Source organism: Siniperca chuatsi, linkage group LG2, assembly GCF_020085105.1.
Source record: "Siniperca chuatsi isolate FFG_IHB_CAS linkage group LG2, ASM2008510v1, whole genome shotgun sequence".
NCBI lineage: Eukaryota > Metazoa > Chordata > Actinopteri > Centrarchiformes > Sinipercidae > Siniperca > Siniperca chuatsi.
Genome location: NC_058043.1, coordinates 20,525,843 through 20,550,653, shown reverse-complemented (window position 1 = coordinate 20,550,653; position 24,811 = coordinate 20,525,843). Strand labels below are relative to the sequence as shown.

The following is a 24,811-nucleotide window of genomic DNA, read 5'->3' as shown; positions in this document are numbered from 1 at the left end:
CAAACTGACATCTTCCTCAAATACAGTCTGGTACTGATGAGAGGCTGCGACATCTGATTTAGGTGCAGTAATTGACAGTCAAGATCTTTGACAGAAGTATATTAGTGAGGCTTAATTAGACCTCCTACTGTACACAGGATGTGGGTGTCCATTTATCATATATTCTATTAGGAACACTTGTGATCAATTTGCTTCTTTTTTTTTCTTATTTAATAAAATTAGGCTTTTCTTCCTAAGTGGTTTGTACCATTTAAGCCCGAACCAAGAAAACCTAAGGCTGAGAATATCACTAAATAAGATGCCAAACCTAAAATATGTGGACCGTGTGTTTTTCAGATCTTGGACTGGTTAATTTTGCTCAATATTGATTAATAAATGTAACATTTACTCTCTGGTCGCTTTGCGTTATAACACACAATTTCACAGGTGCATTTTACTTAGGAAAAAAGTCAAACTACATCCATAAATACTGTCCAGTGCAAATCCTGCAAACATGTTAAAGATGCACTTGTACTGAATGTCAGGGCCAATAGCTATAATCAATAATTATCTCTTTGTTGTGGACTATATGGATATGATACAGATAACGTTACTCTTTTCTAAATTTTTAGACTGACCAGTTTGTTTTCCCACGGTCACCACAATTTTTGTAGTCGTCATTAAATATTTATCTTTTTCTCTCAGAGTTCTAACAGGCAGCAATTCATATACATTCAAAATAAAACATTGTATGGCTGGAGAGCACCCACATTAAACATGATGCACGATACAACACCCAACATATAGTGTAGCATTGTGCACCCACTTGCTTAAAATTCTTTGTTGCATGATGCATGATTATAGTCTGACATGCATGCAAATAAATAAGCATCTCTAAACCTTTGTTAAGAAGCTTGTGTAACATTTTGTCATACAAACTTGCCCATCATTTAACAACTTATCTCTTTGACCCAAAGCAATCCCTTTCCCTAACATTTTTGTATTGCTTAAGAAAACTTGGCTCTAACCAACATAAACAACAAACAAAGTCAACAAATGCCTCTAGATTCTGCACCACACAGGCAGGAAGTAAAAGACCATTGCATTCACGGCACAATACATTTTTATTGAGCACAGAAACCAAGTGTACAGGAAGAATATCCACAGCCTCAACTGAGCATCTAACAATGGCTCACTTCATGGGATGGCTGCTGGTGAAACTTGAAGGGGCAAGCAGACAACTGCACTTAAATTCACTGAGGAAACAACTTTAGAAAATTAAACAACAGCTGAATGTTTTGAGCTCCACGTTACATCTCATGCATGACATCAAAAATAGTATTTCTGATATAATAGTTTCCTCAACAAACACAGACATACCCAATCTCAAATGTTCGACAGGCACGGACACTGAGCTAAACTGCTGCTCTGGAAAGTTTAGAATTAGATTCAGATTTCATGGGGTTTATAAAAAAAAAATCATCACCTTATATCACTTCCGTGAATCGAGTGTACCAGTAACCCCAACAGGACATTCACCAATAAAAAAGTTCAGAACTATAAGCTCTTTTACAGATTTCAGACCAGTGACAACATTTTGTTCAAACATTTCCCCTTTTTGAACTGTGAGATATCACAGCACATCGTCTTCCATTAATTTCCTGGCAATTTATATGTTTCATGCCATGCCATTATAAATAAAAAAATAGAAAATCAAAAACTGACATAAACTTCAGTAATATAGGGAAGGCTGAGGGTAACAATATATCATTTGACATTATCTTTGATGGTGATCTACTGACTTGTACACCTCACTGCATCAGACACACACAGCAACAGAAAGCAATCTCAGCTGTTTAAGGTTTTTTAACACATGACCATACATGAGCACACGACTGCAGAGGTTCAGCGACACTAATGTTCCAGGAGTGATCTTTTGTAGGTTTTTTTTTTTTTTTTTTTTACACCATTGCATTGTCACTGAGAACACACCAACACTGTAGACCCATCTTTGTTACATTGCTTTAACACTTTCAAAGCAAAGACAAAATGAGCCACAGCAAACCAAGCCTGCTGTGATAAAGTCTACATCAAAACAATGCTGACAGATTAAGAAAAAAGAGAGCATGTTCCATACTGAAAACTCGGCAGTAAACTGAAGACTTCTTAGAGGTAGGAAATGGGTATGGACTAAGTTCCCAGGATATATCCTTTACACATTAAAACCTGTGATAGTAAAACATTATTTTTTACCAATCATGAGGCCCAATGAGTACTGCCTATCAAAAGAACAGTAGGATGTTATAACTCCAGAATCACAAACAACAATCCAGCAGCTATATTGGACTGGTACACTGCTCCGTGGGCAGTAAATAATTAACTACTGGCCATTTCATGATCACAGACACGAAGAATCAGATGCAAACCAAGCATGTTAAGATGTCTTCTGATATTCGTAATTAACTTTACCTTCTTGTTGTGAAATTTTAAACAAATGTAGACAAATCAACCCTGGGGTTGGAATTGGTTCAAGTGTAACTTAACTTGAGCTTAGTTTGAGTGGTTTGCATCATTTATGAAGACTGAGCAACTGTAGGTTATTACATGTACAAACAAATGAAACTTTACAGTCATTTACAGTATGATAAAGTTGCAACACCTTATGTTATAGGGAATTAAAGGCCACGTCGGGAAGTGAGGTGCTGCAAAATCGGCCTAGTTCTCAACCTTGACAGCTAGTTTAAATTTTAAGATTACCAGATTATCAGGCTTGTAAAATACACAATTTCACACTGATTACATTCCTGCTTGTAGAAACAATGAGCTTGTCATGATACATTTGCATCCACGATGAACAGTGTGAGTGCAGCTGCCATTTCATCTGACTGAAGGATGTACTAGCTTGATTAAATTTATTCATAACAAGCGTTTGAGAGCTATGACCATCTAAGCATCCGGGGTATAATAAACCTCATTAACATCACTCCACAATTCAGATGTTAATACAAGGGTGAAGATATCTGTGACACCGAATCCTCACAATACATAATGACCAAGGTGCAATAACACAGATGTGGAGAGAACAGTTCACACAGAGCTACATCGACACTGTCGGTTCGGTGGAGGTCACATGTTGCAGACTCACAGGCCACACCATGCAGTTAACAATGTAGTCTACAGTCCCGATCTGTGTCCAGTTATTGAAACACAACCTCCACCTCGCATACAGTACACACAGTATATCACCGTGCAATGAGTGATTTCTGTGTCAAATTATCTACAATAAACTGTATATATATATAAAATATGAGCCATTACTCAGTGTTATGTTATTATAAGAGAATGCAAGTTTGTCAAAATGCCTGGCCCGACATGAGCCTGGGTTCCGTTGTTTGAAAGTCGGCCTGCACTAAATTCCGATTCAAATAGTATCGGCCAGCTTCGAGGTCAGAAAAAAATAATAAAAAATACATAACATAATATTACAATAAATTCCCCTCATCTCCCCCAGTAGATCAATAACTATTGGCAGGTATTGTGACAGTTTATTATAATGAATTTCATTCACCGATTGATTTCTGGCATATTTTAGCTTGAAAATTTTCAACACAAACAAATTAATTACCACTGTGAATTAAGGAAGAAACAATGTGATAAATTGCTAAATGTTGCAGTATAAAGTAAAATTACTTGAGGAGTTGCATAACAAAAAAAAATCCTAATAATGCTAATATGATGTTAGGGATGTGCTTAAAACAATACTGTCACTGAAGACCTTTGCAATGAACATTTGAATGGGAGTCACAGACGGATCTGGAGATGCTATTAACAACAGGAAAAAAAGTACAATCACATTAATTTATCAACCAATCAAAATCAGTTTCAACAGCTCATCGATCTTAAATTAAATACATCCATTTTGAGAAAAAGCTAAGTTTTAAGTCAGCTTGTCACCAATGTGATACAATACATGTATGTATTATAAAGCAACTTAACCATTTTACCAGAAGGACAATTATTGAAAAACTTAATTTGTTTAGAATACACCAAGTTCAACTTCTAAGCAGGCTGTTGTATCATTTTCTGGTCTTGATAACATCATAATGATGCATCAGCAGCTCTCTGCTTTCAAACCCCTAAACTATTTGCACATTTTTAACAAAAAATATATTTTAAAAAACAAATAAAACTATAAAGGTCATTTAGCCCAAACTCTTTACACATTAGATTATTTCATTTAAATTTTACATATCCACACAGCTTTTGATTAATGGTAGCCAATTTGTTCCTTTAATTTAACATAACACTTTGTGACTACAGTGTGGAAAGGGTTCTATTCCGTCAAAAAGGCTTTTCAAAATCAATTTTACAAAAATAAAATGTGCAAAAGGTCCAGGAGTAGAGCAAATCAATCTGATTGAAGAAACAGAAAATAATGTCATTTGTGTTTAGTCAATCATACTGTATCTACAAGGATATATATTTACAATGTCAGATTTTCTCTTTCATGCATCATTTTTATGTGGTGAATTGAAAACCAGTATCATTAAACTCACAGGCTTATTTACCATTAAGAGTATTATATTTGGGGAGCACAGGCAGAAGGTTATGACCATACCTACACTGATTTATCTTAGTTCTTTGTGATGAAGGTAATTTACAATAAAATAAATGACTGCAGCTCAATGTAGCTGTACATTTTAAGAATATTAATTTAATGAGCTCACCTTTACCCTGGGCTTCATTTATTGTTGCTTGGGTTTATCATAAATTTATTTTGAATGGATTGACATGAACTAAGCTGACTCAGCTCTTTCCCTGAAAGTGCCAGTGAGATGAACAGAGAGAGAGAGAAAACAGAGGGAAAAGGCCAGAGTGGGAAAAAAGGTGAAGAGATGTATGGTTGTGAGGTCACTACCAGTCCGCATTATCCCAGGTTTCCTCAGCAGGTTTTGTGGGACTCTTCTTCGTCTTACCCTCCGCGTTCTCCCAGTTGTTGTCCCAGGCCTCCCAGCTCTCCTCTGTGCTGTGTTTGTTGTTGGACGCTGCTTCGGAGCCCCAATTGTCCCAACTGTCAGAGCTCTTCTTTGCAGAATTATCTGCGATGGTCCAGCTGTCACTGCTGGGAGATTTCTTGGCTTTTAAGGAGCTGTTGCTGCCGAAGGTTTCCCAGAAGTCCTTTGCCATAGGCTGACTAGAACTGCCCTGATATCCCTCAGTGGCATCCATGTTCTGGTAGCTCTCTCCAGCAGACCTGGACACAGTCAAAACATGAAGAGATGCTCGAATAATTCATGTTGCATAGCATCACATCACACAGTACAAAAGGAGATTCAATTGTATGACGTTCTTATTACCCATCTTCCGGTTTTCCCGTAAAGAGATTAGTCAATTTTGCACCTGCTCCCTGAACCTAAAGAACAGAGAACTCTTAGGCTGACATTTTTATGCATTTGTTACTTCAAGTGTTAAAACATCATTACTTTTTAAAGACAATTACTGATACATATTCTTTGTCTTAATCAGAAAACTGAATCCAAAAGCTCAAACTAAAGGTGGTAGAAGTGATGAATGAAGGAACTTAAATACAACAATCGATGTTTGCTGAACAACAAAAATATATTATGCTGCAATTTTAATTTTAGCAACAGTCATGGAGGCAGTAATAATAAAACTGCACACAGATGTTTGTTTTCTAACACTTTACATCAGAAAGGTCGACTACGGAGTACTCACCACCAGATTAAAAAGGGCAGCAAAAAAAATGAGAGATTACATTAAATTAGTATTGTTCAAACATTCATAATCACAGCAAAACCAGTCTCCTTTGAGGGTTATGATGTTTGGAGGGGGGGGGGGGGGCTGCAGTCTTTGCATATCTGCACTAAGAGGTCCAGGTATGACCAGAGAAGTGTTGGATCAGAGCTGCCGTTCCTTACTCAGGAGACTGGTTTTGCATCTGTACAGCATGGCAGAGGTCTGCCCATCCTACCTTGTTTGCCAGCCCAGTCATGCTGACAGCCATTTCATCTAGCAATTTGCCATCTTTCACCTGGATGAGCCAAATTGTTATTAAAAACTCATAAAAACAACAGTCTCCATCCACATATGTTTGCCAAACAGAACATGTAGTGAGCAACAGTTTGTTTTTGATTGTGAGAAAAGTGATTTGTGTTTTGTTAAGGGCACTGATGATCAACATGAGAAAGCAATAACATTTTGTTTGAGCCTGACAAAAGGTTATTCTTCTCAAGAGGAAATAACTCCTAAATAATGCAGCTACAACCATTTTGCAAGAGAGTAAGAAGAGTGTTACAAAAGCACATACTATAGATACCTTGATTCACCAATGCCAGCTGTACATTAGAAGACAAAAACATTTTGTTTAATACCAGTCTCTCTCTTATTTTATCTTCTTGTATTTTGACTTATTAGCATGATTTATTATACTGTAGCTACACGGGACTCATTTGATCTCATTGAAAGACACATCTAGGAGCTGTTCACTTGACAGTAAGAGTTAGAGCAGTTATGTGGAAACACTCACCATGACATCAGGGAAGGTGACATATTATTCATTTCATGTTGCCGAAAACAGCTTATTTCGATGCAAAAGCTCATCGCACACCAAAACTGCAAAGCAGGTAAGCAATTAATTGTCAAGTGAAGAGCTCCAGGTTGTGTCATTTCATGTCTATGGAAAGACAACAAGAAAATCTCACAAACCTAAGGACCAAGACTGTGGCATTTTATCTTTTACCACAGACCAGTGAAGCTTGGCTTAAATTTCAGGCCAAATAAGAGATTTTTAATTCAGTTACCTTGTTTGATGAATGGGAAAAGAAATTTGGTCAATTAAATGTCAATTTCCTTATTTGTGAAGGTGGGTGTGGCCCAGCTCTGAAGCTGAATTGCTAAGTTTTTTTTAAATGTAGCAATGATGTTAGGATTGATGCCAATGTACAGGGATGCTGGAAGTCAGTCAGAGTTGGGGGTGCTGAGAGAAACTCAGTGTATTTAATGATGTCATACAAAATGCTGTACAACATTCACGGTTTTTGCATTAATTTGAATGGCCAGGATCATTTATATCTAATATAGGCTTAGTATATGTATATTATATCTAACAATTTACACAATTTTTCACGAGCAGACAGCAAACATGAACACCAACATACTGTATGGCAAAGCAGCCACAGCAACTACAGGAACACTGAACACTAATGCATCTCAGGAGAGGAAGAGGGAGTGAGACAGCACCTGGACGCACATTTCATACAGGAGACGAGGATTGTCAAACCTCTTTCCTACTTCAAATACTATTGCATATAAATCCCAGTAAAAAAGTGACGGTTTTTATTATGCCTGATTTTAGCGGGTGAACCACCCCTACTTCCAGCAGCCATGCCAATGTAACATGCTCTGTAAGTTTAAGCGTAAAGGCGGCTTATGTAACTGACAACCTACTTTAATGTTTAAAACGCATTCAATAAATTACCCTGGTAATACTTTGAAACTAAAAACTGACTAATCCCATATCTGAACAAAGACTTTGGCTCCTAAAAATGTTTAAATGTACATTTAAGCCTTGTCCAGTGACTGAGCTGGAGTTCACACTGACTCACACCCGTTCCCAAATAAACAGTTCACAGCTGTATGCTTCTGCGAATCCCATGGCTAAGTCACTAACAGGGAGAAACAAAGCTTTGATTTCTTTTTGCATCCTTGAAACCGCAGCTTTTGTCGTTTAATGTAAGCTGGCATAAAGCAGATAAACTGGCACAGACGAGCAATGTAGAAAATAGCACATTCACATCTGAAGCTGTTTTTAATTTCTAAAGCACTCTATCCCGCCACCAAGTCAACAACTTCAAACATCAATGTTACCTTTTCTTGGGTAGGTTTGATAACATTCTCATTTAATGTCTGTCCTAACTCTGTGGCCTAGTTGGAAGTCAGAGGGGAGAATTCACTTGAATGAAACACATTTTAACATTCACAGTAGAGCAAGACACTGAGCTGCTTGTTCAACCAGTGACTGATCATTCCCATTCACCATGACACCAAACAAGCACTAGAGGGTGTAATGGTTCAACAAACTTGCATCATCAGTGTACAGTAAAAGACATCATCTTAGCTTTTTTACTCTGCCTCCTAAGGTCTGCAGAGTAACTTGTTGCATAAAGGATTTATGATTGTCCCTCAGGATTGTTTTCTTGTTGCCATATTTATAGAAAAATAACACAATAGTTGAGCAGCCAACACCTATGCATCAAAAAACCTACCAAATGTTGCTATGCATTGATTTCAATTAAGTGCCAAACATCAGTTAAGTGTGCTGAAATGTAAATATTTTTACATACCATTACACCTCTACAGTACTGTTAGCAGTCAGTTACAAAAACTGTCATGCATGAATGGATAAACCATTGTCAATGGATGTGAGCGAACAGTTCATGGAACAACATTTCTATATTAGGCGTAGGAATTAAAGGCAATCCCCATCCCACAATACAGTTGCCAGCTGTCTTTCACAGGTTATCCATAAACTCAAGTACAGGTACCAAGACGGACACAATGCCATGTGCTGGCATATCCAAGCAGAAGCACATGAAGATGACATTCACCATTTTGCAAAATGTTTAGTTTTACTGTAAAAAAACAAAACAAACAAAAAAAACACAGAAAGACTAACAAGCTGACTAAAATAAATACAATGGGTAATATGTATCTTAAAAAAACATGATGCTGAAAAAGCGCCATGCACCTATTATCTGCTTTACCGGTTCTGGAGGCGCTTTATAGCCCTTTAACTACATCCAGAGAAGGCAAAGAGATATTAAAGTAGTAACACAGTTATTACAGCTTGAAAGTTTACATTATATGTTGAGAGGTGTACCAAGCAAAATGGCATACATTTTAATGAACACCCAAACTAATTCCCTTAAGTAAGATACAATACAATGGACAGAAAAGGAAAGGTATTGGAAAACTTAGTTCAAATGTAATCCTCACAAACAAAAACCCTTTATTAGCAGTACTGGTAACGGGTTACCCATAACTATATTAGTCTTACCTTTAAGGTTGCTTGGTTTGCCAGTTTAGTTGTCTGTATGAGGGGAATAATTTTAAAAAATATATTTTTTATGAGTTTTCACGCAGAAATTCTAACCCAAATTCAATGCTTCACAAATACAATACAGCATTTATTGTGTAAATACACTTACATTATCTTTAGCGATAGAAGCAAACTTGCTAGCTCCAACAGTGAAACTGCTCCAACCCTGCCAAAAGAAAAAGAAGAAAAAAAATCACTGGGGAAGAAAAATACAACAAAAAGAACAACTCAGCCAAAAGATGTATATCGTGACCTACTGAATAAATAGAAGACATGGCATTGTTGATAAAGTCATCCTCTTTCTTCTCTGGGGTCACCGTGTTGCCAAAGCCAACATACCGATTCTCTTGATTCCCACTGTAACCCCCACCACTGAAGAAGCATAAAAATTTAAAAAAAAAAACCACTTAATTTGCAGAAAACAACAGAAGAGTGCATAATAAAAGACAGGTGTGTGAAGCTCTTACCTCTGATATGAGTTAACGTCATCACTCAACCAGTCTTCAAAAGCTTTGTCGCTAGATTTCGCTGAGTTTTGTCCAGGTCCTCCAGAGCTGTATAACAGAAACATGAATTCACTGCTTTAACGCATGTCCGGTATCTGGCATTTCACACAGCTTGTGTGTGTTAAAAATTTCCTTTAGTTTTACCGGTGAGAGGATGAAAGGCTGGTCTTGGGTTGAGGAGATGTCCAGTTTCTGGCAGGAGATGTCTCAATGGACCACTCCTTACCTTCGGCTAAAGTTGCGACCTGTCATACACAGTGTCAAAAGAGGGTGAATGAATCTGATGAACACAAGACACCTTCACAAGTTAGAAATATCACAGAAGCCTCAGCCAAAACTGGACCATTCTGCATCCAGCTTTCAATTTAAAGATATTAATTAATTAATTTATTTATTTAACATACACACTTACAATTAAGAATTTAAAATCAAGTCCCCTCTTTAGTCCATTTCATAGTCAGCTGTTACTTTAAGCCGCCTTTTCACCAAACACTTTCGGTATAGTACCTTTGAATCCTGTACCTAACCTGTACCTAAACCCCTAAATCTGTTTTGTGTTTCCACCGCAGACAGTACTCTTAAATGCTGGTGGGGTTGTTACCAGATGGTAATAGCCATGTCGACCACGTAAGTAGCATGACATCATATCTAACGCGACACAGTAAACAAAGGAACACAAGAAAAGAAGAAATGCACAGTTGAGGACATCAAATGTTTCGTGCTCTTTCTTCTCGGTATGGGGCTGTTTATTACAAGGAGACAAGCTCTGTTTGAGAAAAGGCTGCAGGCAGCAAAGAAAAATACTTCTGAAAAAAACGAGAGTTTGGGAAATGCTGAAGAGCCCTTTGTCGCGCAAGAAGTGACGATTCTGTTGAGCACCTTTAAGTCCCGGGTCAGCGTGCTAGGTACCTTAACAGAGGGGTAACGAAAAATTGTGATGGTATGCAGTGAATTTATTGGTACCATCCACAACTTTTGCCAATGGAAATGCGAAAATAACCGTTGTAATGTGTAACAAACTGAACTGGACTGGACTGCTTGGTGGAAACGCAGTGTTAGTTGATCTGTTGTTAAAGTTTAAATCTTTCAAATGGACAAATGGATTTCTACTGGAAAAAAAACCTCCACTAAAATGCTTTAACTCCCTGAATGAGATAATGGAGCATTTAGTCCTAAATGTAAAATGTGTAGAAAATGAATTTACCTGTGGTCTTTATTATGCAAGAAAACTGAACATCTTTTAATCATAGACCATTAGGTCAATGAAAGCTCACCTTGTCTCTAAAGAGTGCAGCAGCTTTACTGTTGTATTTCTCCTGTAAAGTCCAGTTGGGATCATAATCATCTTGGACTTCAAGAAACAAGCGGAATATTCCGTTTCCTCCTGCTTTCATCTTCTCAAGCTCAATATCTTTCCACTTGTCCATGGTGACAGAGCGCACAAAACTGCAGACAGGGCAGAAGAGATAAATAAATCATTATATGGCTCTAATATTTCAGACTTCTCTGGGCTGTTCAGCTATTGGTGAGCAAAGTTGTTACAATAATGGAACATATTCACCAGACTCCTCCATGCATTTCCAATAGATCATACACCTTGGTGTTCCAAGGATACTTTTGATGTCTATGTGCTGAACTTTTAGAGGGTAAGTTTGTCTAAAAGCTCAGTGTACGCCTTTATAGAATTTAATTTCATAGTTTGCTGAATAAAACAATAAAAACCTGCAAACATCAATAAACATGCAATCATCAGTGCTGTCCCCTAAAGTCAGACTGGTTATGTGAGATTAACAGACGCCATATGCCACGTGAACCCCTCCAAAAATCATCAACACGATAATACATTCCACTATTCTTACCTGAGATGTACTCCCAGGCCCCTGTGCTTGCCAGAGCACTCCAGACAAATCCAGATCCCATAAGTCACACTAACCCACTGAGGGTTAAAAGCCCCACACTCAAAACATAGCTGAAAAAAGAGCAACACACATTGGACAATTGACATCTGTTCAGTAAAAACTACAGAGGAGGATTTCCAGACTTTTGTACATTGAAGTGTAGCCTGACCCTGCATTTATAAGGAAAATATCCAAGACCTAATGTTCATTTTGCATAAAGAAGACATGTTACAAAAAGTTCATTAAAACCTATGTATTTTAATATTGTACAGCATCATCACACTCAATGAAGTTGTTGGGAGCAAAGATCTCAAATTTAAATTTTTTATCCTAACTTGTCAAAAGACAAAAACAATGACTTTTAAACTATTACAATTAAAAACCTCTTTGTACTGTAAACATTTACTTGATTAATGTTTAAATGTTAAGTTATATTCTTTAAGTCATTTAAATAATCCATAATAATAATAAGAAGAAGAAAAATACATGTATTTATATAATACATTTATTTTTAGGCTAGGAGACATTATATCTGTCCTACTGTTATTGCCAAAGATGCAAGCCAACAAGATGTCCACTGGCAGCGAAATTGCCACCTAAAATTACTCCCACGATTTATTTGAACAAGGATGAAAGCGGGGACATTTTGTGAAGGATTGTGGGAAGGTGCTACATTGCCAGCTACCTGCTGTGTGAATTATAAGGCTGCAGTGAGGTGACACTATTTTGACTAAGAAGCGAAGACCTACATTATTCTCGTCTTGGGTTCTCACTTCCTTCAGAACTCTTCTGGTCCTTGGACTCGCCATGTTGACCCACGCTGAAAGAGAATTCAGAGAACGAGAATTACCAACAAAACAACAAATCATACTCCTGGCAATTAATACACCTGAACCCAACTTTATGTTACCAAGCTACATGTTGAAGGGACAGCCTATAATTGAATAAAATCGTATCAATACCAGAGCACTATTTCACTTGCTGAAATCACATATTCTTATTGGACTGTCTCTTCAAGAGAACATCCACCCTAAAATATAAGTGACACATTATTTTCTATTATATAATAGAGGTCAGTTTTAATTTGTGAACTTGAACCAATCTCTCCAAAAGCTGGAAAACGGTGAGAAAAACTGTTTTGATGATGTCATCTAACAAAAACCTGGAACTGCTTCATAGACAGTAGACTTGTTTGAGATGAACTGTGCTTCGTCTGAAAAGTGGATGAAAGCAGCAGGCTGCAGCCATGGTAAGTGACAAAAAGCTGCATTAAAACCTTCCCAGAATGATACAGGAAGTCAGAAAAATATTCATTAGAATGCAATTTACAGCTGACAACCAGAAAAAATAAATGTAATTGAATTTGTGTGTAGGGCTGCAACTAATGATTATTTGTATTATCAATTATTTTTTGGATTATATTTTTGATTACTCAATTATTTGTTTGGTCTATAAAATGTGTCAGAAAATAGTAAAACATTCCAAGGTGATGTCTTCAATTGCTTGTTTTGTTGGAACAACTGTCCAAAGGTATTCAACTTACAATGATATAGAACAGAAAAGCAGCAAATCCTCACATGTAATAAGCTGGAACCAGTGGATGTTTTTCACTTGATAAATGGCTTCAATGATTCAACTGATGATTTAATATTGTTGTTAACTAATATTCTGTTGATCGACTTAATCGATTAACCGACTGATTGTTTCTGAAATAGTTGTGAGGTTTTATTTCTTTAATTCAAGATTTATTATTTTACAAAGAAATTTCAGGTAATGACCCTGTCCACCCCAAACTTATTACCATCTTAGAATAAAGAAATTTCTGCAGCCGCCTCAATCTCAAGAGGTTATCGTTGCCCATGGCACTATGACGCCACAGCAACTCAGCAGCACGTTGTACAGACCTCTAACCAGCATGCACTGTTCAGTGATCACCAAGGACTGTTAACTGCAAAGGCCTGGCTGACCTTAAACCAACTTAGTGATTAATGAAGCAAATGAATTTGAGACATATACCTTTGTGTTACTAATTACATTAACAATGGCTCTGTCCCAGTGAGTTAAATCATATTCAGCCATCATTAATTGTATTATGTACACCTGGGCATTTCCTACTGTGACATGTCAAAATGTCTTCTGTAAAAAGGGTATATTCTCATGAGATATCATATTCCTCTGTGCCACAGACCTCTATTGTCATCCAAAGACTATTAAAACGCATCAGTCAGCCACACTGTTGCACTGGGTGACTGAGTGACCCTTCAATTCAATGAACATCGGCACCGTAATTTATTTAGAGCCAGTCCTAAATACACTGTCCTACTGCTGTAAATATTCACTAGAGCACCAAATGTGCATAAATGCACTATTTAGTCCTGTTTAAATAATGATAGCTGAAAACTACAGTGTCCATCTGTTTTAGAAAGGGACTCGGCATTTTTTTTAGGAATTACACTATATATTGAATGAATTGAGTGAATGTTTTAAAGATTTACGTATTCAGCAGGAATGACTTGGCCTGGGACTGAGAGCCACATGAAATGAAAGTCAGAAAGTATTAAGAGAATGCATTGTTGGTTTTGGTCTTTTCATGCCATTTGATAACAATAACAGAAATATAGAAAACGCCAGCCTTATCCTTTAAACCTCCGGGTATGTTTTAACTTATACATTATTTAATCTATAAAATGTGAGAAAATAGTGAAAACTTCCTATCACGTGGTGACACGTTAAAATTGCCAAATATATTAAGTTTACAACGATAATGATCGCCTAATCCATTTTCCATCTAATCAGTTCAGCAGTGGTTTAAAGATATTGATGTTACTATCCAAAAATCACTGAAACAGCACAATATACATTACAACTTCTGTATTAGGGTGATTCTTCTTAAAGATTAAAAATTCCAAGGTTCAAAACTTTATTCTCCATTAGTGCAGACAATAAAGGAAATGTCTGCCGCTGGTGCATGGCACACGTAGATACAATACAGTACATATAAGAGCATCAAAGTCTCAGACAAGTGTGATTTTTTCACAGAGAGGCACTCTTTGCAATTTAAGGCAGACATTCAGGTGAATCCGAGGGAAAACATCAGCAAAGAAAACTCTTAGTCGACTGGTAAATTTACATTCCTCAAACAAGATAAACAAGATAGGGAACAAAATGTTTCTCGTCTCAAACAAGCTTTGGAAATTTTTGGGAGTCCTGGAAGAAAAGTGATTGGTTTTGATGGATATTCTCTTCGAAAACAAAGCCAGTTTTGTCCTCGAGCAAGGTTGCTGGTTAAACTAACGTTATTCAGATTTTTTTAATCTATCATTTTATTTTGTCAAGATTCTCTCGAAGCAAGGCCCTAAATGCAAATAGCCATAGTTATATAATTATTAGTTTAACAACATGTCGCAAATGTCTGAGGTTATGCTGACGTCTCTTAAGGAAATTCAATAATGTCAAAACGAAATGTTTCCACACAGAACTGCAGTCGTGTCAACGCTGCTCGAGTCGTAACAAACACTACAGATGTCATACATCCTGCTCCGTGTATAATTAACAATATACGTCTAAAACAGTATGATGATTGTGCGATGTCTTGCTTCAGTTTATCATTTAAAGCTTGTTTCCGAATGGACATCACACCAAAATGATCAAATTTGAGTGAATTGATTTGGTGACTAGCTAACGTTGGCTGTGGACCGAGCTAACTGATCCGTTACCTCTCTGTGATTGACGAACAACGAAGACGCTGTTTTCAGAGGGTCTGCTGGCTCCGCCGATAAACTCTACGAAGGCTTTTCTTCTGTGGCGGAGGCACAGCAAATATTATACTGTCACAGACTGTGTCAGGCCGACAGAAATGTATTATTACGATGGACTGCTGATGTTAAACACCGGTAGCCATGTTCCTGTTTGCATACGTTGGCAGTGCAATGCATCATGGGAGTCCTCTTTCTCCTCCTTCATTTTTTTCCGCTTCTTCTTCGTCTTCTTCTTCTCTCTCCCTGTTTTTGTCTCTGCTACCTCCACTGCTTCGGAGTGTGAACATTAACGTGGACCAGCCCGGGATATCCATAAAGCTACATTTCTTTCATAGAAGCATATCTTACAAATACACAAAATCTAAATTTTAGTTCAGCTATCACCTCTCAGTGTCACATCTTAAAAATAATGTCTTGGTCTGGGCAGAATTAGCAGAAATTTGTAGGCTAAACTGAAATGTCTTTCTCCAACTCATCACAATAGGTCCTTTGTACAGCAGACATTTTGACTTTGTCATAGCAGGAAAACCACAGGTGTTACTAAAAACATTAACAATGACTGTTTTATTCAAGTGTCCCAGTAAGCCACAGCGTGAGAGTGAGCCAGCATGCACAAGACCCTGAAACTGAAGCAACTAAATGGAATTCAGCCATCATTAATTATTATTTACTTTGCTTTTTCTACTGTGACATGTCAAAATGTCTTCGGTGAAACAGGCTGTTCATGATAGACCCATTTTCATGCCTGCAATACTTTCCCCACTTTCTTTGCCTCAAGTAAAGCATTTTGAATTACATCTGAAAGCTCTTATGCAAATAAACTTGTCTTGCATCTTCAGTGTAACTACATAGCCTATCATACATGCTTAGCTAATATTTGAATATTGACATGAATTTCATCAATACATAGAACAAATGTGAATTCAATTTAGGTTTCACCTTGATTATCCATTCATCCCATTAATCTTGAAAATGGAGCATCTTCATGACCAGCGGTTAACAGTAAGCATATACCATCTAGCCTAACCATAATGTCCCCTGTCTCTAGCAGTTGCTGCATGTCCTTCCACATGTTTTCTGTCACTTTTTAGTCTCTACTGTCAAACACCATCCAACAAAGGTAAAAATCCAAAAATTGAATCTTAAAATTGTTTTGTTAACTACAAAATAATACTGTAACACACTGCTGAAAATTGTGTGCTCATTTAATTGAGATGAGCACCATATTTCCATCTTTACTGCTTAATTCTTCTGTCCAGCACAACTTCCCTATTTTACACCTTTTACTCTCAAGGTAAATGTGAATAAAACTGAAATTTAATAAGTGCAGAGTGGCACAGCATTTACTGTTAGAATGCAGCCTTCATTGTGCTTTTGTTGTGTCAAATTAAGTCAAGCCTTTGTTCTACAGTATCTTTATTAATCTTTAATTTACCCTAAATCATGCTCTCAAAATCTACTCTCAGAGATTTAACTTCAGACAGGACTGTGATGAGAACAAGTTCTTGACGGTATTTGACAGTGCTATAGGGGCACAGTTTGATTCAAAAGCTATTGATACCCAGCCCTAACAATACAGTGTGTCCTGCTCATGCTAGCTAAAAGAGTGTAAAATATCAAGCATATGAGATATAGTTATCTCATTAAGTAACCTATAAACGCCTGCCAAATATCCTGCCAACTCGTCTGGAGATCAAGGCAAAGCGAACTCTTCTTTATTTGATTCCTCAGTTAGAAAATGTATTGATTTACACTTTAAGTGCTTGCATTTTATTTACTACTTTCTTATCTATAGATTATTAGGCCACTTTAGCTCTTTTATTTTTTTATTAAAATTTGGCAAAGCTCCAAAGCTTAAACCAAGATTAGTACCTTAACAAGACAAGAGTCCATAAAAAGTTTATTGTGCCCTTAAGAAAAAAGATGATAAATAACAGATAACAGGTGTTGGTTTGTCCAGCCAGGACTGTGATACCTACATTAAAGTGCCATTAGTTAAAAAGGTTAAAGAATTTTTCCCCCATCATCACAGTGTCTTTTTGTAGGGTCGACAAAGTGCCTTATCTAATCATGGACAATGGTTCAGTTTCCATGTAAATTACATTCTATATAAAGTCTATAACTCACAAAGTGCTGATACGTACTTTTTACTGATTTGATACTCCTCTTCATGGAAAATCGCTCCTCTGCGTCACGTTTACAGATGGCAGCGAATGATTTTGGGTACTAAATAAGCACACACATCACATTTTCTTTTTTTAGCATTTCTGCCTTATTATGATAGTGATAGCTGGAGAGAGCCAGGAAAGGCAGGGGAGAGAGAGGAAACATTTATAACACCACTGACTTCATTAGTAGAGAATTGGAGTCTATTTTAAAGTCCGTTTCCACAAAATAAGGCGTTTTGCTCATTGTTACTTGGATGTTGGAGTTTGACACTAGAAGGCTGTTTTCACTTTCGTCTGATGAAGGGGGAAAGTTTCTCTGAGCTCACCTTAAACCTGTGTTTGACACATGTATGCACTGTACGAGCATGGTTTTGTAACATTACAACTAGTTTGGAAGCCAAGTGTGATGAGAAAACCTGAAAACTGAAACTTGAAATTGAAATGAACTTTTTGGTGGAAAAACCATATGAGGCAAATTATTATTCAAAGCAGAGTATTTTTATGTCTTAAAACATGTCTGGAGGGAATCTTTTAATAATGCATTTCAGTAAAGATCACACAATTAATTAATCCCAGTGTGATTTAGTATAGAACCAACAATTTAAAAATACAGGAAATTAACAATCAAATGCTTTGCTCTTACAGAAACATCAGCAACATCAGAACAAGGCAAGTCAAAGAAATGCATAGAACAGTAAAACTAGTACAATTCAGTTAGTTTGCATGAGAGGTATGATTTGTCATAGCTACACAGAAGGGTTGTCAAACAACAAACAGTGCCATCCTGTGGTGGCAGGTCAAGTTGCACAAAGGCCATTTGTGGCATCTCAGCCTCAGCAATCGTGCTTCTCTCAGAGATGGTTGGCGTAGCCATCTCCACTGTCTGCAGTGTCGACGGTTTTTGTGCGTTGAGTTTGCACAGAAGCATACAGATCAGACATGGTGGAGACAGCGTCTGTGTTGCCTTCATCTTCCTTCTCTAACTCTGGCGGCAGCTCCTCTAACTGAACTACATCTGAGTAATGTATCTGTGGAGAGCTGCGGCCAGACTGCACCCTGGGAGCCTTCAGAGTTAGGTTGGCGTAGCAGTCCTGAGTTTTGGACTGGAAGGAGAAACAAAAACCAGTAATGTAACGTCTTTACACAACATTATGTGTACAGGACAGGTTGACAGTGAAAATTTTAGCAAAGTTGTCCTGTCCTTGCAAAGGCCTTTTGAACCGATTTTTACTTTTTTATATGCTACTGCTGCTTTCCTTTATTCTTTATAACAAAATGTTGCTGTGAAGGTTAGTGATGTGTGTGAATTTACAGCAGATTCAGAGAAGGATGGTAGACCTACAGGAAAGACCTGTAATCTCTGTAAAAGGAGTTTAAAGACTCTACCTGTGAGTCAGAATTGACTCTCTGTTGATTGACTCTCAGAGATATAGAGCTGAGTGACGAGTGTGGAGGATCAACTTCGGTCAAAGCCATGCCTGTGGAAAACAGCATCACACTGTAAACAGACACAGATAACGGAGAGAGACACACATGTACAACACACTTACTTGTCTGCATGTAGCTTATATTTCCGTAGATAGGATTTTCTTCCATGTGCCTCAGGCTCCGTCTTAAATAGGACAAACAGAGAGGAAATATTTTTGTTTTTTGTTTTTTTTAGTTTGGCAGTGACTTCTAAAAATGCAGACCATTACGGAGGATGTAACTTTTCCTTTTTCTTTGGACAGGGAATATAGGCTACATACCTTCGTGTTATCATTGCTTGACATATCCCTTTTCCTGTTGCAATATAAAGAATAATACATTCACCATCAGATACAGGAAATTAATTTGTTTTCACTGGATTTTTTAAAAAGCAAATTATGTAATTACCTGAGCAATATTTTGATACACAGCAAAAAATATTCCAAGATAGTGAGAGGATCAGCATTGCGGCGATAACCCAGAATATCACCTGTTGCAAAACTGGCATACACAAAATGGTCCATTCTAGAGAAAGAGAGAAAAAGAACTATGTTTATTATTGATCATTTAAAGTAATTAAAGATGCCCTCCAGACCTGTTTTAACACAGGTGAAAATACTCTTCTTTGAAATCATATCGACTCCTCCTGCATTGAAAAATCCAGAATCTATGAATATGCAAACATTTTAATTTAAAAAAGTTTAACTGCAAACCACAAGATGTCCATTCTCAGTGTCTGGAGGCTCTAAGTTTCCATTTCACACTTGAGTGGAGGGGGACTTGTTGAACAACACTGACTGAATCCACCTTCCACCCTGTGTATGAAAGGCGAAAGCTACTACGCACATAAAAATTCAAATAGGAAATGTATCCCACCCACACAGTAACACAGCACCACCACCAAACACAGAATTAAACAAGGTTTATAACACAAACCAAGCCTGAGCCAATCCCCAACCTCATTATCAGGGCAGGTAAGTTGTAAGTTGGGCACATAATTGGAGAGTGCTGCAGGCTCTGCAGTGGTGGAAGAAGTATTCAGATCCTTAACTTAAGTAGACGTACCAATACAACACTATAAAAATAATGCAATAGTTGCTGCCAATTGGTTTGTCATTAGAAGTGAGACAAGGATCAAGGGATTTGGGTTTGTTTAACTGGACGTATTATAAAACTCAAGAGGCCTAATAAATGCCAGGCTCAGTACTTTAGCACTGAACACTTCATCTGACATTTTGGATACAAATGAAATTCATGCTAAATTCAGCTAAATAAGTTGGTCATTACATGAGCCAGAAACAAGGTTTGTTAAAAAGATAACAGCTCAACAGTTACAGCTCAGTCATCTGCAACAGATGTGGTTTTACTGAGCTGCTTGCACACATGAATGTATGAACTGTGTGAATGCAGTGCAGCAGATTTTTGTTGCAAGAATACATGCTCAGCATGGATGCATTTCCTACCTCAGAAAACATTTGTAAAGCCTTGTTTCACTCCAACATTTCACTGAACCTATATCAGACTTGAATAAAGTAAAATATATAATGAATACAATATTTGTTTTGCTACACCAAAACATCAAATGGAAAAATTCTAGATGTATTATGCAACATTTCATACAAATTGCAATTGAATTCAGCTTGACAAAATGTTCCCTGTGGAGTTTTTGACCTCTATTAGTGCTATGGAGCTGTTTTTCTATGAGTGGGTCCCCATTTTGTTTCTCTCATGCACGCAAACGAGGAAACACATGCACACGGGTGATGCCATACACACTCCTGCCAAAGGTTTCTCACTATTCCACTGTGGCAGTAAGACGCCAAGATATCAACAAGTATGCAGCAATGCGCCAGCAATAGCAGGCTGCTAGCAAACACAAACAAACATGGATGCAAACAATACAGGATTTCAAATACTTAAAAAATCGGCTTTGTAAATGTTTTATGAGGAAGGAACCTTGTTTGACCGGAGGGATACACACAAGGATATTCAGTGAGTAGCACAAGAAAACTCCACAGGGCACCTTTAACAATACAGAGGCTTAGAGGTAACATTTCTCATTTTTGTTATAGGCTATAGTATGAAAATATGTATCTTTTTAATATACATAATATAATATTAATGTTATTATTTACATTGTGGTATGTCGCCTTTGGGCGAAGCAGCACCAACCTAATTAACCCAATGAGTGATACTTAAACATGCCTCTGAGTGTGTTTCACTGACTGCCTTCATTTCGCTGCAGTTTCATCAGAGAGTTTCTGAAAGGAATAATTATATCACATTGTTACCATGGTAGCATCACATCAGAGTACTCATAGTGCTGGGTAATTATGAAGTTGTCCATGGATTTACATTAGACGTTAGTTGTGACGGTTCCGTAGTTCTGACTGGTGGTGATTACAGAATATCATAATGACTGATGTGAACAGATCAAGTATTCAACTGCTGATGTTTACTGGATAAAATAATTCACAATGTATTGGATCAGTCCTGTGTGTGTGGTGGTGGAGGTGGTGGTGGAGGTGGGGGTGTTGAGGAAGTGAGGAGTGTCAGAGAGATGCATAAAAAACAAGCTGACCTTTTAGTCCTGTCACCCTGGCCTCTACAGAGACGCTACCATATATTTAAGTGGACCGCAAAAAATCTGGAATAAATAAAAGGGATCACACCCTTGTGCAAGCCTCTTATTTCTGTCTGTTTTGAATCTGTTCAGGATCCACACATGGGCTGACAAATCCATCCCACAATTTTGGTGTCTTTCTTTGGGCTTGGTACAGACATAATTTCTTTAAAGCAGCATTCTTTTTTTTTTTTTGGCCAACAGCAAAAAAAACAACAACAGAAGAACAAGCTGTAAACACAACATTGATATATTATCACCTTATAAAGCTGTTATAGTAAACGTGTTAGCAAACCTATTGCCTATTTACATATCTTGCAGATATCTAGCAGACATTCTTTCACATTTCATTTGTTTGGAGTTGTGTTTTTGTCCACCTGATGGATCGAATTCTAATATTCATTCTCTTTTCAGATGTGTTTTTGGTCTCCACCAACTCCCGAAGGAAATATTTGTCTTTTTAGCTGCAAAATGCTCCACTATGTTCACTAGTTAGTCACTGACATTGTCTCCATGGAGCTGAAGAGAACTGCAGTCAGGTGATAATCCTCTGAGAGTTTGTCACTACAAGTGACCCCTTTCACATTACACACAGTCATTTGAGCAATTGTTCATTTAAAAACATTGATTAGCAAAGTTTTAGAGTTGGCTGTGCAATAGATGATTGAGAGCTGAAACCTCCTGACACTTAACTGGAGAAATACACCACTCTCTGGGTTGCCGTTGGTGGCAAATGGCAAGTGCAAAAGCAAATGGGCAGCTGATCAGTACTCAAAATACCAAGCTACTCAATGTATTCATTTGTGGATTCTGCTTTATCTTTTAAAACTGTGTTATTAATTAATTAACAAATCCTACAGTGTGTCTATTATTTAACCCAGTGATTGAATGATCTCCTGGGAAAAGACTCAGCTTTTCAAAAAGAATATGGACTGAGACCTATCTAGTCTCCACACTATCAGATATACTGCGATAAGCCGTACGACATGTCGCTGCTTGTTGGCTGACTGCCTCTTAACTTCCTTCTACGGTCAAAAAGGTATAACTGATTCCCCTGTATTATTTCAATATACTGTAAATCCAGTGTAGGGAACAATCAGCTTCTAGCTATTCCAGTTGCAACTCTTTCACTTAATATCAACTTTGAATGTCTGTGTTGATCTGATGGTGTTATTCTTAATTGTGAATACTGAATATGTAAGACCTGAGAAGCACAGCAACCCATACATCAAGAATTATCATGTTACAGCTCACATTTAGATGAGATTTTCTATATCTTCAGTCAAGACTTACCATTTGTCCCATTGCAACTGCATGCCATGGCAATGAAGCTTTAACCAAAGACAATCTCTCTCTGTGCATGTCACTCTTATTATACTGTATGTGAAAGACACAGCGTGATGCTATTCAAGAGAAGAGTTTTTTTTTAAAGGACTGTTAACATATTACAGGATGTGTGCTTTTGCAGAAAACCACAAACTTCTTTTAGACTGAGAATAACATCAAGGAAGGAAGCGGCGAGAACCTCTTTTAACAATATTAAGGAATATTGGCACAGAAAACAGTTTTGCTTTATTTACGATAAAACAACCAATTTTCAATGAAATTATCGTAAAAATTCCTTTAAGTATCTTTGAGAATATAAAAAAGTCACATTTAACATATTTATATTTGCCAGTATCTACTTAATATTCATTATTTTGTCATGTTTCAATATTAAAATATTTCCCTTTTAAAGAAAATCGAAAGGTAAATTCCATTTCAACCATCAAAATTCAAGGAAACAGGATATATTCTTATGTCAAATAAAATGATGCATAACCTCATGAGCCAAATGCAATAACACATTTGCTGTTATAGCCACAGATCTTTTTATATACCTATAAAGTGTACACGTCTTCACCTTCAGGGGCGAGATAGTGTTGATTTATTTTACTTTTATCATGGTGATCTCGTTAAGCAGAAGCAAAACTCTCTCTCTATAGGAGGACCTGCTAAACCTGTGCTGCAGCCTGACAAAACACACTTTGAGATCTTAATTATATGAGTTCTTATAGGAGGTGCAAACTAGGATCCTGGTTTTAAAGGTCCAGTGTGTAACATTTAGGAGGAGCTATTGGCAGAAATGGAATATAATATTTATAAGTATGTTTTCATTAGTGTATAATCACCTGAAAATAAGAATCGTTGCGTTTTCATTACCTTAGAATTAGCTGTTTATATCTGCAGAGGGAGCGGGTCCCCTTCCATGGAGGTCGCCATGTTGCACCGCCATGTTTTTACAGTACCCCAGAACGAGCAAACCAAACACTGGCTCTAGATAGGGCCTTTCGCGTTTTTCATGAGTTTCGCTGCCACCATAGTTTCCCCTACACGAATGGTAGGGGAGGGTGAGGCGAGCGGTATTCAAATGGTTGCAAACTGCAATTTCACCACTAGATGTCACTAAATCCTACACACTGCTCCTTTAAGTCTTGTCCTGGTTTTGATCATATTTGGGATATAATGTTTACATGGACTACAGTTAAACCTGGTTATTCAGCTCTCTGCACACCTGATTCTAATATTATCCAGGTTTCTGACCATCTGTTGGTGCAGCCACGTGTTTGGCATCTCTAAATCCATCAAATCTCTTTGATTTCTGTACTGACTGAGTCCTCTCAACATTTGAGGATAAACCCAATTTGTTTTCTAGACTCTGGACTCTGGATTACCTTCATCTGATGACCTCTACAAAGACTTGACTTGAGATGCATATGTGGCAGAGAATGATCAGAGAGGCAGGGGGTTGAATCAATCAACCAGTCACACTATTTATATAGTACCTTTCAGACAAATTAAATGCAATTCAAAGCACTTTACAAGAGATTGACAAAATATAGGATTTTAAAAATGGATTTAGAGACTAATGCGCACCAAAACAATCAAAAACAAAATGTTAAATGAATAAGACAACAATAAAAGATGTATAGTTATGATAATAAAAAACAATAATAAAAAGTAAAATATTAATAAAATAAAATAGAATGAATAGACAATAATGATAAAATACATATAAATAATACATTTTTACGCCTAAAAATAGAAATGTTCACATAAACCTTATATTTTTTTAAACTGCACATATTGATCATATTTCTACATGAATGTTATAGTGATCAAGTCCTGTATTCAGAATTTTACTTAAGTAAAAGTATGGAAGTACTATCAGCAAAATGCATATATTAACAGTAAAAGTACTAATTATGCAGCAGAGTAAACCCTGTGTATATCATAGTATTTCATTATATTATT

At 37.1% G+C, this 24,811-nt stretch overlaps 2 protein-coding genes across 8 annotated transcripts; both read right to left on the bottom strand.

The window, feature by feature from the left end:
- Window positions 1-1,084: 1,084 nt before the first annotated feature.
- On the bottom strand, window positions 1,085-15,447 carry arfgap1 (ADP-ribosylation factor GTPase activating protein 1). Of its 5 annotated transcripts, XM_044178600.1 has the most exons (13): window positions 15,218-15,447; window positions 12,251-12,321; window positions 11,463-11,572; window positions 10,878-11,049; window positions 9,748-9,848; window positions 9,565-9,651; window positions 9,355-9,469; window positions 9,207-9,263; window positions 9,056-9,088; window positions 7,867-7,923; window positions 5,972-6,031; window positions 5,337-5,392; window positions 1,085-5,233 (listed from the first exon to the last, which is right to left on the bottom strand). In XM_044178600.1, exons 2-13 carry the CDS (start codon window positions 12,308-12,310, stop codon window positions 4,894-4,896), a joined length of 1,248 nt encoding a protein of 415 aa, XP_044034535.1. In that variant the 5' UTR covers window positions 12,311-12,321; window positions 15,218-15,447; the 3' UTR covers window positions 1,085-4,893. The 5 variants fall into 5 exon arrangements, with proteins under 5 accessions (XP_044034535.1, XP_044034560.1, XP_044034552.1 ...); XM_044178625.1 differs by lacking the exons at window positions 5,972-6,031; window positions 7,867-7,923 and adding an exon at window positions 8,763-8,792 and having other exon boundaries at window positions 5,337-5,386; XM_044178617.1 differs by lacking the exon at window positions 5,972-6,031 and having other exon boundaries at window positions 5,337-5,386.
- Window positions 15,448-17,904: 2,457 nt separating this feature from the next.
- On the bottom strand, window positions 17,905-22,962 carry LOC122867591. 3 transcript variants are annotated; one of them, XM_044178589.1, is made up of 6 exons: window positions 22,811-22,962; window positions 19,303-19,419; window positions 19,176-19,209; window positions 18,978-19,039; window positions 18,814-18,905; window positions 17,905-18,530 (listed from the first exon to the last, which is right to left on the bottom strand). In XM_044178589.1, the coding sequence occupies exons 1-6, from the start codon at window positions 22,836-22,838 to the stop codon at window positions 18,279-18,281; spliced, it is 585 nt and encodes a 194-aa protein (XP_044034524.1). In that variant the 5' UTR covers window positions 22,839-22,962; the 3' UTR covers window positions 17,905-18,278. The 3 variants fall into 3 exon arrangements, with proteins under 3 accessions (XP_044034524.1, XP_044034507.1, XP_044034516.1); XM_044178572.1 differs by having other exon boundaries at window positions 18,814-19,039; XM_044178581.1 differs by lacking the exon at window positions 22,811-22,962 and adding an exon at window positions 19,608-20,981 and having other exon boundaries at window positions 18,814-19,039.
- Window positions 22,963-24,811: the final 1,849 nt, after the last annotated feature.

Coding starts and splice junctions, on each gene's coding strand:
- arfgap1 (XM_044178600.1), bottom strand. CDS start 12,310: ATGGCGAGTCCAAGGACCAGAAGAGTTCTGAAGGAAGTGAGAACCCAA. Junction 9,089..9,206: donor CTTCTATCGCTAAAGATAAT/GTAAGTGTATTT, acceptor CCCCTCATACAG/ACAACTAAACTGGCAAACCA. Junction 6,032..7,866: donor TCAAACCTACCCAAGAAAAG/GTAACATTGATG, acceptor TGGCTCATCCAG/GTGAAAGATGGCAAATTGCT.
- LOC122867591 (XM_044178572.1), bottom strand. CDS start 22,838: ATGGCATGCAGTTGCAATGGGACAAATG. Junction 19,420..22,810: donor CAGTTGCAATGGGACAAATG/GTAAGTCTTGAC, acceptor CTCTTTCTCTAG/AATGGACCATTTTGTGTATG. Junction 19,210..19,302: donor TGTATCAAAATATTGCTCAG/GTAATTACATAA, acceptor ATATTGCAACAG/GAAAAGGGATATGTCAAGCA.